At 36.2% G+C, this 15148-nt stretch overlaps 1 protein-coding gene and 1 long non-coding RNA gene across 3 annotated transcripts in view; one reads left to right on the top strand and one right to left on the bottom strand.

Annotated features, from left to right (window-relative positions):
• Positions 1-15148, bottom strand: part of LOC134755813 (uncharacterized) — a 359324-nt gene that overhangs the window by 62788 nt on the left and 281388 nt on the right. The window lies entirely within an intron of this gene.
• LOC134755744 (uncharacterized) overlaps positions 1-15148 on the top strand; it is an 81689-nt gene that overhangs the window by 1693 nt on the left and 64848 nt on the right. For both annotated transcript variants that reach the window (XM_063692291.1, XM_063692292.1), the window contains exon 2: positions 13053-13222. In XM_063692291.1, coding sequence (XP_063548361.1) covers positions 13109-13222 — 114 coding nt within the window. In that variant the 5' untranslated portion in view covers positions 13053-13108. The remainder of the gene's footprint in view (positions 1-13052; positions 13223-15148) is intronic.

Consider the following 15148-nt stretch of genomic DNA (forward strand, 5'->3'; position numbering starts at 1 on the left):
TATTATATCTTGATAATATTTCGTTCTTACTAGGAAATAAGTTTTTTTTTAATTTTTGCACATATTTCGCATATTATTTCAATAAAGCATTACTTACAGTTACGCAAAATCACTCACTAACAAGTCTTGTGATCAAGTTAGCAATGACAGGTCCAACACAACAAGGTATAATAAATAAATAAATTAAAGGTTAAAGATTAAATCCCGTTTCATGAAAATAATTGGACAGATGTCAAATCAATATGCCAAAATTGCGAGTGTAGCTAAATAATAACACATATTTTCACATCCACTGAACACACCCATAACAGTGTACCCGGCAAGTCGACAATAATGTGTGGACTTGAGGCAGTGCGTGCACCTAGCGGGACCCCGGTGACACACTTACCCAGGCGCGGGTAATGCATGCGGGGTAATAAGCATTATCTCACCGCTCCCATGTTAGCATTCGCGCATACTAGGTATCATTTACCGTGATGTTATGTCTTATTTTGTAATCAACGATGAGTTATGAGTACTTATGACCTAAAGTTTCGCAATATGAATTTAGATTAAAGGCAGTTTTTACAAAAAAATAACTACTTTTTCACAAGCTTGGAACAGTAAAACCGGTCAGATGGATTATTATGTTGATATTAAATATTTTCACGGACGTCACACTAAACCAATAGGTAGGTAGGTTAGGTTCTTAGGTAGCTTCAGATGCCCCAAGGACAAACCGCCCAGAAATAAGTTGTAAAGGAGATGTTTAAATTGTTCGATCCACTGGTGGAGCATATTAAGAGATGCAAGTATCACAGGATCCACCTAGACCAATTGCGGATCACAGTGAACTTTAGCGTGCTATTAAATCCACTGGTGGATCGAGACGGTGGATCCTACAGGACAGGGTTGAAAGAAACAGGGTTGAAAAGAACATGAAATTTGACGCGCACAGGTTACTCGGATGCTTTTAAGATAACAGTAAATGCGTTTACTGAGATTCATCTGAACAACCCGCTTTAGATGTGCTATCTTCAAATTAAGTGTTCCGCATCCCAGAAATGACGTTGTTATTTTTAGAAAATGGTCCATAGAGCGGTTAGGTTTCTTATGTGTGTACCTACTCTTGTGTGTGTAAAAAAATCAAACTATTAGCATAGAGTAACTTATACTAGAGCGGTACTGTCATAGTAAATTTTGTAACCCCAGTAAATTCACTGCCATCTGTCGACACACTTTCAAACTAAAAATGAAGATTTATAAAAATACAGATAAATGATTTTTTTTATTTGCATTAATTATTTTTATGATTTTGACCCATGTTCTTTCACTGATATGCGTTAAAATTGTTAAATAACAAACGAAACCGTTAACGCCATCTATACGACAGTAGGCCAAAGCTAGTAGCGCCCTCTGAAGGAGAATCAAATTTTCTTGATTTTCGAAGCACGTTTTTTCCTTAGACTGTATCCATCTATTACGGAGTTATATCTATCTTTGCTATTAGTAATGTGCCCACTGTATCTTATACCTTTAAATGAGCAATTCTTGTATATATATATATATATATATAGTTATATATTTCGGGGATCTCGGAAACGGCTCTAACGATTTCGATGAAATTTGCTATAGCCTAGGTCTTGTCTCTGGGAAAACGCTCATTTTTGAGTTTTTATATATTTGATGAAATTAATAAATTCGTCGTTGCGTTTGTAAATCCCGATATGTAAACTGTCAAATTTTAACAAAGAAAACCTTATGTACAGTTTTCAGAGTTTCATTTCAGTATTCTAAAATCGAGTATTCGAAAATTTACAAGTGTACCTAAAAATAGAATATTGGGGCTTACAAAGAAATCAATCCAGCTAGTTTTCATTTCTGGAAAAAATCCTTTCGAATAGTAGTAACTTTTAATACACACGCAGAAAAAAGTAAGTTAGGCTAACGAATGACGATGACCATAATTATACTTATCACTAATACAAATGAGAAACAACACTGATATCAGTACTATCGCCAAGATCAGTCTACTGCAATTTAGCTTGAATCGTTTAAAGAACAATATGGTGTTTAAATATAATCTTTTATCTGTGAAATCGTTCTTTCTATTGATAACAAAGGCAGGTAAACTAATAATTGGTAGAATGACGTCACCCCGAGGCCAGTGCACCTCACGGATCCACCCTGGCTCTTCACCGGAGGACGAGCGTGACACGAACCTCGCAATCATCGTCTCGGCATCAGGAAACGCATGCAAACACACGAACAACGGCTACTTCACGGTGTTATGATCTAAGATGTTAAAATTATGTAATTTATTTGTTTTTTATAGACGCTTTATTGAGATAATCGTTGGATCTTTCGAGGAAGCGTAATAGTTCGCAACGGCTAATTCTACATATTAGTTATGTTGTTTAGATTATTCAATACCTATCAATTGGGTTATTGATATGTTGTTTAAAGTTTAATCATGGTTATGTCAGATACTATACACACTTTGCAGATACGGTATCTACTCTACGCGTTGGTAGTAGAGTGATGTAAAGTTGTAGACCTTGTAGTTGTGTTACTAATGCGTACTTAATTTTGCATAAATAGATCAATGTAACAAACATATAAATATGATGACTGAACACAAGACGCCGAGCTCCCACGATGCATACCTATAGGTATACCTACTATGTTCTGTTGTTGAACAGCTCTATTAATTAAAATCTGTAATGACTCACAATGAATGCGTATTCATAATCAAAATGTTTTTTGTCATTAGCCCGTGTACTTACTTAAGCAGTGATTGTCTAAGACGCCCCTATCGTACAATATTAAAGCAATTAGCTCTATTGTTATTGCCACTGTCTGTACGCGTTAACGTTTTGCCTTGCGCGTCGCACGAGCATGTACCGTACTTGGCCGAATTCCGACTTTAACGTTATCTTACCCAGATTTACTAACACGCCTATTAAGGATTTAGGACATTTTAGGACTAAACAACCTGCTTGTTGACAGCCTGCCAAACAGATTTTGTATGTATTGAGGCAAGCAGTACATACAACAATGGAGGTCGAATCCAGAATGACAAAGCGAAGCTTCCTAAATCCGATGTTGAGACATAGCAAGCAATAAATAGTAAACAGATATCGCTTAAAGGACGTGCGCCAAACACAATAAGGTCGTTGTCATAAAAACTATGAAAACGTAATTAAGTCACTAAGTATGTAAAAATAGCGAAGCTTTGCGAAAAATCCAAATTGCAAAACACATACGTGTACCTACACAAATATCAGATATCAAAATATATAAATGTAAATGGTATAGAGAGGTAAATAATACGTCTGCACATTTATAAAAAAATATGTACCTATGAATCAATCAGTGCACTAGTATAGTCGGCATCAATAGTAGCGTATGAAACAACACGCCAAAAGTATCTTCCACCTTCGATTACTTTTCCAAATAGAGATAAGAGATAATACCTACCTCGACAATTCTAAAGTATCTGTAACAGTTTGTTCTATATATAGAGACATAGGTATCTCGTTTGCTAAGCTATCAGAAAATCTTTTGAAGCGTAGTCTGATACCTACGCTACTTTTGATGCTGACTGTACATTAGTTCAAAATTACCTCATGTTACTTAATAGGGACCTACCTCAATCACGACTTGTAGCAATATTATTCAACATTTTACTTTAATTACATATGATGAGAAATGATTATGTTTAACCCTATTCATCATCAAGAAAACTGGAACATAAATCATAAAGCGTAAAATCGACGCAAACTCGAGCGATACTTTGTCAATTTGCTCAAATTGGCTACGGTGTGAATCTACAATCTACATGGATCCGTAAACTGTGACTACAGGTGGCGCTCGAGGGCGGCGGGCGCGGGGCGGGCGTAGCGGCCACGTGCGCCGGAGTGGAAAGGTGACATTGACATTGGGCAGGCTGCAGCGAACCGCGCTGCAACTCGGAAACGTTGAACTTTGCGGGTTTGTTTACCAATACCGACGCAATTTTCACATACTTTTGATGATGGTATGAGACAATCCGGAACAACGCAAATATTTATCCACCTATACAATGTTAGGTATGAAGCACGGAAAATGTCACTAAGGACGAAACATTCAATTAATGAATTTAAAATAAACAGATTTTTTGCGGTTATGGGTGAAAAATTCTTTTTTAATACAGTTGCTCAAAAAATGCTACTTTACGTAGCTGTTTAGCGTGCGGAAAGTTGGTTTTCGCGAACTAGTGTTTTTTACTTTTCCAATTTTTTTAAATTTATTCTTGTTCCAATTCATGACTACTTATTGATGAGTGTTAATATTAGTTTCGTTTAAACTTCTTGATTAACATAAAAACCTACTGTTAATGTAAGAATACGAAAAATATACATATTTCATATTTTATTACTTACCTCTTCATCATTATAACACGTCTATTTTTATTTATATTGAATATTGAAAAACCGTTCTTAATAAGTTGTCTGAATGGAACGGAACGCCGTGGGAACGCCTGTCAAAGAAGAGGCGTTTTTTCTTTCTGCTTTAAGTTTCCAAAGGCAACATTCGATAGTGTTTTTGTGTTCGATACACAAATAATCGTAATTAACGATATTTGGGTAATAATAGTACAATACTTTATATTTACAATTGTTTCTGTCTTATAGAACATGCATTTAAAAAAAAAACTCATTGAAGTGGGTTCAATAATAATAACACCCAGCTAAAAAAACCCCCCTTCATAATGTCAATGTCAATGATGTCACAGAATTAATAATATAAAAGTTTAGAATTCCTTACTTGTTGTTTTTCTTATTTTTTCGCAACTGTATTAAAAAACGTCGTTCGATACACGTGCGGAAATGTCATTCTGATAATGACATACTTTCCGCACTAGCATCGAAATGTACTATTCCATTACGCGGTACTCGCGGTAGTTACATGATAACTGTTTTTAGTAATTACTGGAGCTTCTTGGGTTTTCTTGTTATTTTTGCTACGCTCTGCAGGGTTCTTTAAAAGCAATTGGTTTAGACTGTTAAGAGTAAGCGAATCACGGAGATTTGCTCACAAAACTGGAAAGATTGAACGGTAGAATTATCGCTGGCTATTACTTATATGGCCCGTGGAGAGCCATGCCTATTATTTATATTATTTTATAGTTAAGGAATCGATTTTTCTGAGAGAAGCTAGTTCCGTATTGGAACGGACAGCTAGGTAGGCCGCAGCTGCTAAATTTACATCGACTAATAATCTCAAATACCTAGGTATCGAATCTAATCTAATCTACATCAAAAAAGTTTTTGGCAAAAAAATTTTTTTGTACAAGCTTTTATCTCTGACTGTTCTTTTCTTTCCACAAGCAACTTGCTTGCTTGCAAGCACAAAGCAGGTTGCGTTGTTTGTGATGACAGAGTTCCCATGGCTACCTCCTGTCTCCATCATCAGATAAGCTTGATGGTACCATAATGCATTGTCACCCAACTCACATAATTTCAACTTCATTGGAAACCGGAAAGTGGGTCAAATTTAACTTGCAAGATTTGATTTGAAATTTGAGTAGCAGACAAACAACGGGACATGTGAAACTGAATAAAAGCTTGTAAAATAAGAAAGCCATTACAATTTACACCTAAGGAGGCTTCACATATATACCACTCCAATCAATGCATCAAATAGCCATTGAGTTATTATTACTATAGAGACGACAAACCAATCATTGAAATTGTTGCAATCACAACCTCTACCAGGCGACCAAAACGTCGTAAGCGCCGTAAAATTCATGGCGTTTACGCGTTTAGGTCGCGAGATTGACGCTCGGCTTCTATGGTTTGATGCCAAAACGGCAGCAACTCATGGCGCGAAATACTGGTTCTCTGTGCCGTTTCTATACGTTAGTAATAATAGTTCAATGCTAATAGCTATAAGTATAGGTAGGTATCTGTTTCCTAAGTAACTGAAATAAATAGCTCGTCGTGCGTGTTGCTTATGTTAGTTAATCTTAGCTACAGGAATAAATGGTATAGATAATGTAGTGACTTAAGTTGGATTTAAACCAAAGTCTTTCCTTCTTCAGCTTTCTTGGCCAGCTAAATTGATTTCTTATGGATAACAGCGCCATGTGTCACGGTATCTCTGAATCCCTGGTAAGCTTTAGCCTTGAGGCTTTTAAATATCGCCGACATCTTTTTAACTCTATCTGACAACCAATAGCAACAAGCAAATGTAACCAAGCTGCAAGCAAGATTAACGTTACATGACAACAAAAGCTCAAAACATGTAAACGCAAAACCTTACTGATAAGCAGCAATTATTTCCCACGGTGCTCATGGTCTGTGAGTCAACTGTAACATGTAACTGCGATGTCTGCGATGCACCGGCAAGGCCTCCAGGTGAGGCAACGTGCTCTACGTGTTAACGACGCGTAACTCGTGTTATGACCTCTAGAAACTCTTTACGTTAGATATCTATTGTAAACTGGAACATAACTTTGCAATAGTATTCCTGCCGTAATATTGTAACCTTCTCAAAGAGATATTTCTGCTTAAAATCGACACAGTGAGGAAGAGTCGTAAGCTTTGATACAAGAGCCGCAGTTAGCAGTATACAGGGTTACAGAGTGACCTTAGCCGTTGGACAAACCCTGAAATCCCACGTAGGGTTACTTCTCAGGAATGCTCTAACGTTAATATTTTTTTAATTAGAACAAAAGACAAAAAAATAAATTTTCAAACAAGTTATTTTCAATAATCGACAGCAAAAAGATACTACTAGATACTGTATTTATCATTCGCACTGTTTTTGACAACTTGTTCGAAAATGTGTGGCAAAGATGACATTTGTCAAAATTCAGAATCTTATTAGTGTCATATTAATCAAAAAGGTAGAAGAAGGTTTCATACTATTTATATTACCTCAGGAGCTACTAACACATACGGGCTGCTCCAAAGTAAAAAATCGTAATTTGTTAATTTCTTCGTAACCGCTACACCTGTTGTTATATGATACATTGTATACTGGTTCTAAATACCCTAATGCATATCTACATTTCGGCTTTGTCCAATGGCTAAGGACACCCTGTATAATTTGGTATAATTGGTTTATTTATCGAAGGTTTCATTTAACTTAATGCGTTTTTCATCTAACAGTATCTACTTCTCACTTTATTTAACCTTTTGGACGCCAATGACCGATATATACGCACCGTAGGTTCAACGCCAAAGACCGATTAATGGTGACGTGGCGTCTGGATGACAGCTTTTGTGTTTGACACGGCGTCGAAAAGGTTAATTTTCAACGTGAGTATAAAGCCTAGTTTATTGATATTCATACCTATATTTGTTTAATGATAATACTGAAAAGTGTAGTTGAAGAGCCATTTTATACATAGAAGAAAAAGTAACCTAAGGCCCGATATACGCATTGATTAGTGTTAAGTACGAGTTAATGCATTTGCTACTTGCGTTTAGTAGCAATTAAATGTATAATTATGAACTGGCACTTAACACTAATCAACATATGAATCGGGCCTAAAGTATCGAAGTAGATAATGGGACATTGATGAACAGAACCAAGTATGCATCACTAAAAACTTACTTAAATTGGTTTGTTTCGGCATTAACCTTTTGGACGCCAAAGACGGATATATCGGCACCGCAGGTCAAACGCCAAAGACCGATTAATCCGTCACATACCACAGAGCAACAAAGACCTACGTGCCAGAGTTGGGCGATAATTTCTTATCTAGATAATTATTTCAAATAAAATCATTTTAAATACTTTTATTCGAAGATAAATTCAATCACAAATAGTGCGTTGACAACTTTTTTATTTAGATAAATTATCTAGATGAAGATAACTGGCCTCGTTTGTTATTGAAGTAAGCTTATAATAATAAATTCATAGAATGTCACGTCGGGTCAAACCGTCACACTGACACTGTATACTACTGACATTCATCTATTATTTAAAATCCCAACTAATTTATCTAGATAAAAATGAAACTGATCTAGATAAATTCAAAATAACAAATGACGGATTATTTAGTTATTTCAATTAAAAGATGATTTAGTTATCTTCCCGGTTATTCGTAAATAGATAAGTTTTGCCCAACTCTGCTACGTGCATTCGCATAAAAATCAATTTCAGTTTTGACACTTCGGTGACGTGGCGTCTGGGCGACAGCTTTTGTGTTTGACACGGCGTCGAAAAGGTTAAGAGTCCCCGGCAAGCTCGGTTCTCCATACAAACGTAGTTACGCTCTCATCTTAAAAGAACTCACTAGATTATTTTGAAACTTTGTACTTACAATAGGATAAGGTATATGTAGGTATGTAATTAGTTTATAATCAAGAACTACATATATTTTTTCGCGTCTACGAATATCAACGTCTCTTAGAAAAATATGATCATATAAGGAGATTTTTCGCCTTCTGGCTCAGGGAACCGCCTTAAGACGGGGACGAAGTCACGTGACCGCTACTGCATACAAACGTAGTCTGCAATTGAAAAATGAGGAATTGACTGAATCTATAGGTCTACGTTTGTGTGAAGAAGCGGTCGTCCACCATCCTCTTAATCAAAAAGAAGACCGCTGATTGGAATATGATGACTAAAACATCCACTTCCCGATATAGATCAACAATTAAGTATTACACGCCAAAGGTTTTTGCGGTTGAGAAAAAATAAGAACACGAAAATTGTATCATAACATGGGATGGTAAAAAACCTATTCATCGCGCGGTCTCTAGGCGTTTGCAACGGCTGGCCCTGAGCAGAGGTCAGGCTTCGTTTTGTCAATGAGTATTCAATATCTGCTCATGCCTCATCAGACAAAAACAAAACACGGTAGATACTTAATATATTATTATGCCAATATCATGGCTTAGACAAAAAGTGTGTAAACTGTCAGGACTACACAAGTGGCATAATTAGCCCATATGAGATGTGGTTGAATTTGTCAAAATTGTGTTAGTGACATAGGCTATATAAATTTTGAAAATGACGCCCGCTAATGAAAAAAGGGAGGGGGAGGGATTGTTTTTTTTTTCTTACTATAGCAATATGGGTACCAAATGAAAACTAGTGAAAAGACCATTTCAAAAATATAGGTATGTAAAATGAAAGCGTAACTACGTTTGTATGGAAAACCGAGCTTGCCGGGGACTTATAGGTTTTCAAGAAAACACACCTTCAGTTTTCAAGAAAAGTATAACACATGACCACAAAACTGGTGGTGGATATTAATCATAAGCCTCTTTTTACGAGTAGGTAAGTAATAGGTGTTTTTTGCGATGTATCTAAGTGAAGGACGGATACTTTATAATCCAGTACCTTTAGCGTTTGCGTCAAATCCGATAGTTCTGATTTTCTGCAGACTTGCTTATGATGTTGGCCCAATCAATGAATAATCCAAGTTTATGACCTCGATTGCCGAACGCAACTTTGTCAAAAATAAAAAATAAACCTCGAAAACTTCTTTTCATTTTTAGATTTGTGCGATTATAACCCTAAAAGACTAGTGTTTGATAGTACCTTCTCAAGACGTTTTTAAAGTAGACTCAGGCGATGCCGCATTTGGCCCGGTAGCCACGAGATCGTACCTATGAGTGCCAATGACAAAAGTTGTATCAAGCGGTGGCTCATTTCGCTTAATTACAGATCGTTTGAGATTTTTTATCTAATAAAATAAGTAAATAACGATCGACCTAGCCCAAAAGTCGATGCCGCATGGCACGATTGTTCCTAAGGTCAAACAAAGCTGATTAGGCCCGGTAGCCACGAGATCGTTCCTATGAGTGCCTATAACAAAAGTTGTAGCAAGCGGTGGCTCATTTCGCTTAATCACAGATCGTTTGAGATTTTTTATCTAATAAAATAAGAAAATAACGATCGACCTAGCCCAAAAGTAATATCTTATATTATACTATGATAACTATACAAGTTGGTATCAAACATTGGTGGTATTCCTTTAAATAAGTATTTGATCCCAGGACCACTATTAGGTTCTCAGGTAGGGCTGGCTAGGCTAGGGTAGGCTTCTAAGTGCTCCAAACTTCGGCTATGTTATATAAATATTTCCTTGTTCATATTGTTAAATATCACATACCTCATTTTCCACTCTTCAACCAGACAACTAAGGTATAGGCACAGCTGATAGATGCACGGGGTGTTTGACCGGTCAAAACGAATTGCTATATCCCATGACCCCCTAACAGAAGGCCCGGAGCCGGTTCTTATGTAAACACAAGTGTAGAAAGACACGGATATAGGATTAAAAGTGTACCCGAGACTCGATCCCGTTACTCTAGCGACCGCTCCAACAAAAACTGGTATCATCAAATGAAACGTCTGCTTAATGTATTATTTTTATCGGAAACTTATAGGCTCATTTGAATAACCGCACTTTAGTTCTTTGCAATAAACTGTATTAGAATAAAGACGACAATAACTGAATACCACCATAAAGAAAGAATTAAGGAATGTAAATATGAATTTAAAGGCATACGAGTCGTTGTTAGGGTATTTTATTACTCTACTGAAGAGCTAGACAGAACCACTGGCAAACTTAGAAAGAAGAACGTATTGGATTGACATGAGTGACAGACTTGTCAGAGCGTAATAAGCACTTTTTCGAAATTGTCAGTATATAAGAACAAAAAAACTATACTCGTCCTTTTCTTTTGGGTGCTAGTACTAGTGTAAGACAAAGATAGTATGATTCTCTCTGTCTATGTTTGAAATGAGACAGTCCATTGACAAACTATAGCTTTTGCCCGCGACTTCGTCTGCGTGGAGTTAGTAATTTGGGTATTATAGTATGGATGTAGCTATGCGGTAGAACGAGAACGCAATAACGCTTACTCCCTCCAAAGACCTATGTAACTCCGTATAAGATGAATACAGTCTAAGGAAAAAACGTGCCTCGGAAATCAAGAAAAATTCTCGGACAGATGGCCCCTACACCTTTAGCCTATTCTCAGCTAGATGGCGTTGACGGTTTCGTTTATTATTTAATAATTATAACACATATTAGTGAAATAACATGGGTCAAAACCATATAAAAATGATAACAAATGAAAAAATAATTTATCGATATATGTATTATTAGTTATTTTTGGTATTTTTATACATTTTCAATTTTAGTTTTAATCGCGTGTCGATTGATGGCAGTAAATTTACTCAGGCTACAAAATTTACTATGACAGTAACCCTCTATCGTATATATTCTCTTTGCTCCCTCTAACGTATAGTTAACCGAGTGCCCTGAGTGGTCATGGTTGACATGTGGTTGACCCATGGTTGCCCCAATGAGTACCACAGCAGCCATAAAAATATTTTAAACTTTTCTCCACATCATATCTAGTACGGAAGTGTATAGTCGTCTTAACAAAGTTAAAACAAAAAATACTGGCCGCTTAGAGGTTGTCATATATGTAAAAAAAAAACTAAAATAATTTTCTTCTTTCGTACTTTAATGGCATTTTCGTTAAGTTTTCTGTCAAAACCGGATAGTATCTCCAGGAATTTAAATCGAAACTTTTTATAAACTATTTGTTCGTACAAACTTTTTTTATTAAAAAAATATTTTGTTTGCGGTGAATTTCCGGCGCGGCGGGGAAAATTGACAGATTTGACTAATTTATTTCCAAGGCTATTTCGCAAAGGCAAGACAAGGAATATACGTATTTTTAATAATCTTATCATTGAAGTGGTCATAGATCAGAATGTGTATAACTGAGGAGTTTTGTAATGGCAGAGGGTGTTTAGTTATGCACCTCACATCGCAGCCCGTCGCTGTGCAGCAAGTGTACGCCCGGTACATCATTCCTTTCCAAAAACCAATACACAATAACAATAGGATCGTAAATACGCATAATCCTAGTTTGCGTAGTAATGCGTATGCTTGACGAGGACTACAAGGTAAGAAAGTAGAAATTACAAGCTCTAATTCATTGAGCTCTTCATGTGCTCTAGATTTTTGTACCATCATAAAAAAAATAGGTATCTGAGTGAGAACCTGAGAACCTAGTACCCTAAATACTCAAATCATTTTAATTTATATATTTTAAAACACCGATGATTCAATTACTGATTTTATAATAATCAAAACGTTAGAAAATTTTCAAACAGACTATGTTTTTCACAAGATCTCATTCATAAATATCGGCTCAGTAGTTTTGATACTACGGCTGAAGCTACAGTGAAACACACAAACAGACTCCCAAAATTATACGTACCTAGGCGGGGGAAAATGAAAAAAAAAAAAAAACAAACTAAAACTAAAACATGGAGGAAAATCGGAAGATCAGCGCTGGAAGCCACCAGCAGCATGCTGAGATGAGGCCATTTCGTGGCACTTTAATCTTATTCTATGTTTTTTTTAAATATTATGTAATGTCTCGTTTGTTTGTGCTTACGAAAAAAATCTAAATTGTTTCAGTACTTTGGTTTTGTTCTCAAGTTCAGCAGTGGTGGAACACCAAAAAGATACAAACGATACAAATATAACCATACATCTACCTTCCTTTTAATATTGCCATAGTCGAGAGGTTCCACATCAGAAATCCAATAAATATAGGCCTTAGACAGAAATATTATTAAGTACTATTTATTTAAAGTACCGTTAAGTCTGCCAACTACCTATTGTATGTAATGTATACTAATATTGCCACACCTGCTGAGTGCAGTATCGAAGGCGCCTACATTCTCAAATGAGGTATCGAATTTTTATTATCACTGATTTGGTTTTTATACGTTCGCATTGGTACTTTAAAGTGTTATTAAGCTTGAGTACAGTTTGTAATACGGTTGTTAGGTGGTTATGTACGTATACACATACAGCGTTGTACTGCTCACAAACAGAAGCATTGTGCGGATGCTCATCCAATATGAAGATGACCATATAGCGTTATTCATTCATATCATAAACATCTGTCAAATCTAGCAAGCCGTTAATTGTTTGTCCTTATCCGTCATATTGACACTTGTGCTTGTTAGAAGATGTCTGATAAGTTTTATGAATAAGGGAGTTATGATTATTATTTTTACTTCTGTTGTTACAGTTACAATGTTGTCAACTGGCGAGTGAGGAACCACAGATGTGAAGAGCACATACAGGATGCACACGATGGACACAATGGGCTACGGCCACAAGAAGTACCGGCCGCCGCTCTCGCCCACCAGCTTCTACCAGCATGACATGTACTCCAGACACACCACGCTGCGCCCTCAGGTAATTTATTTTTGCTGTATTCTTTCTTAACACTGATCAAATCTAACTGCGCTCATAGCGCGAGTAAGCCACGAGCGCAAATGTACGCAAACTGCAAAAGTGGAATTGATTCCTATCGCAAAATTCGCAAAGCTTTGCTCATCGACTTTGGTCAGCTAAAAGTAGTCGCAGACTTTACTGAAAACTGTTTTACGTATTTCATGCTTGAGTCGTCTCAAGTTCTTCCTTCAAGCCGCGAGTCGGAAAGTTTTATACTAGTGTTTAGAATTTTAGACCTTGTGCAGGTATCTGAAGTAAGTTAGGTAGGTAAAGGTTTTTCGGTTAATAGTAAGTGTCATCTATCTACGCGCATTTTATTACATTATTCCTAATATCTTTATCGGCACATATTTTATCTAGATTAATGTAGCTATCCATTTGATTACCTATGATAACTTGATAGGTTAAACTGTAAACAAATTAAATACGTAGAGATTATCACATAGTCATTTATAAGCGATTTCGTTTAAAGATAACCGTCAAACGCGTACGTAGATATGCGCGTATAACTGAACATTTTCCACGATGGTTGGAAGGCATTGTTCGTAAAGTTCATAGACAACCTTTATTTAGGTCAGAAACTAATAAAAAGAATACTGTTATATCATATAATACAAAATCTTGTACCTTTTATTGGGGTAGGTACGTATATAATATAGTTATGGTTCTATATTTTTATCTCGGGTATACAAAACGTGTATAATTTCGACGACTAAATCTATCAATTTTAAATTTTTGCTCCAAAATCGACTACGGCCTCTTAATATAAATTTCTATTATTTATGTAAGTATATTTTTACATGCCGTACTGTACAAATCAAAAAAGAATTAGTATCACCAATATCTTTACCACCCACCACCATGCTAACAATGAAACTTCATTAAGTTAATTAGATTAGGTGCTGAGGTTCGACGTGTTGCCTCTCTGCCGCACTTGTAAATTCGTACGTGTGACAGGGAGGCAACACTGTTATATTAAATGGTCAGAATTAATATTTTGTGCAACAGGTACATAAAAAGGGTTCTTAAAATTCAATTATGTACCGTTGCGCAAAATATGTTTTCAAAGACAGCAGCACACACCTAAAACCAATCGAAATTATAAATAAAATCGAAGTAAGTACCTATACAAGAATAACTCAATTTGGTGAATAGATCTTTGCCTAGAAATTAGCACTAAAAAAGTATACAACAGTTTACTAGGTATATTGTATGAATATTCATATGATGACTGCTAAGCGGTTGTACTGATTCACCCCCGCGCCGACCCTCGCGCCGTGTTTCAAATGAAATTGATTTAGATATCACTAGCAGTCATTTAATTGACAAAGAGAAGTGCTGGAGGAGAAAAAAATATAGGGCAACGAAAGTTTACTAAGAACAAAAAAATGCTTTGTATGGCGGTAAGCAGTCTTTACCATTTTCTCTCTGGTTTATGAATCCATCGGATTGATCGGAACGCTTCACGCGGCTTAGGGCCGGCGGTGGGCCGTTCCCGTTACGCGGTCAACAGTACCTGACAATGATCGTTAAAATGGTATCAAATCGTTCACTAACATAAGAGAGTAAGAAGTTATCATATAGGCGCTGGGAAATTATATTAAGCACGAATCTATCGCGCTTTTAGGAAGGCTATTGATTAAAAGTGAGTCACTTTTATAGCATCTACTGTTTTGACTTGAATAAAATGCTTATTTTTTTTGTGATTTAGCGTCAAAATAATAATATTATTCTTACCCTTACCTCTTCAATATGATTTACCAATTTATTAACATGTATATATTTGATAAATAAAGCATTATTATGCATAGATGGAGATGGGCCGTGCCTTTGGTGTGCTTTTTTAATGCCTCTAGGATAACTTGCTCATTAGCCAAGCCGGTGGAA

This window comes from Cydia strobilella, chromosome 3 (assembly GCF_947568885.1).
Source record: "Cydia strobilella chromosome 3, ilCydStro3.1, whole genome shotgun sequence".
NCBI classification, from domain to species: domain Eukaryota; kingdom Metazoa; phylum Arthropoda; class Insecta; order Lepidoptera; family Tortricidae; genus Cydia; species Cydia strobilella.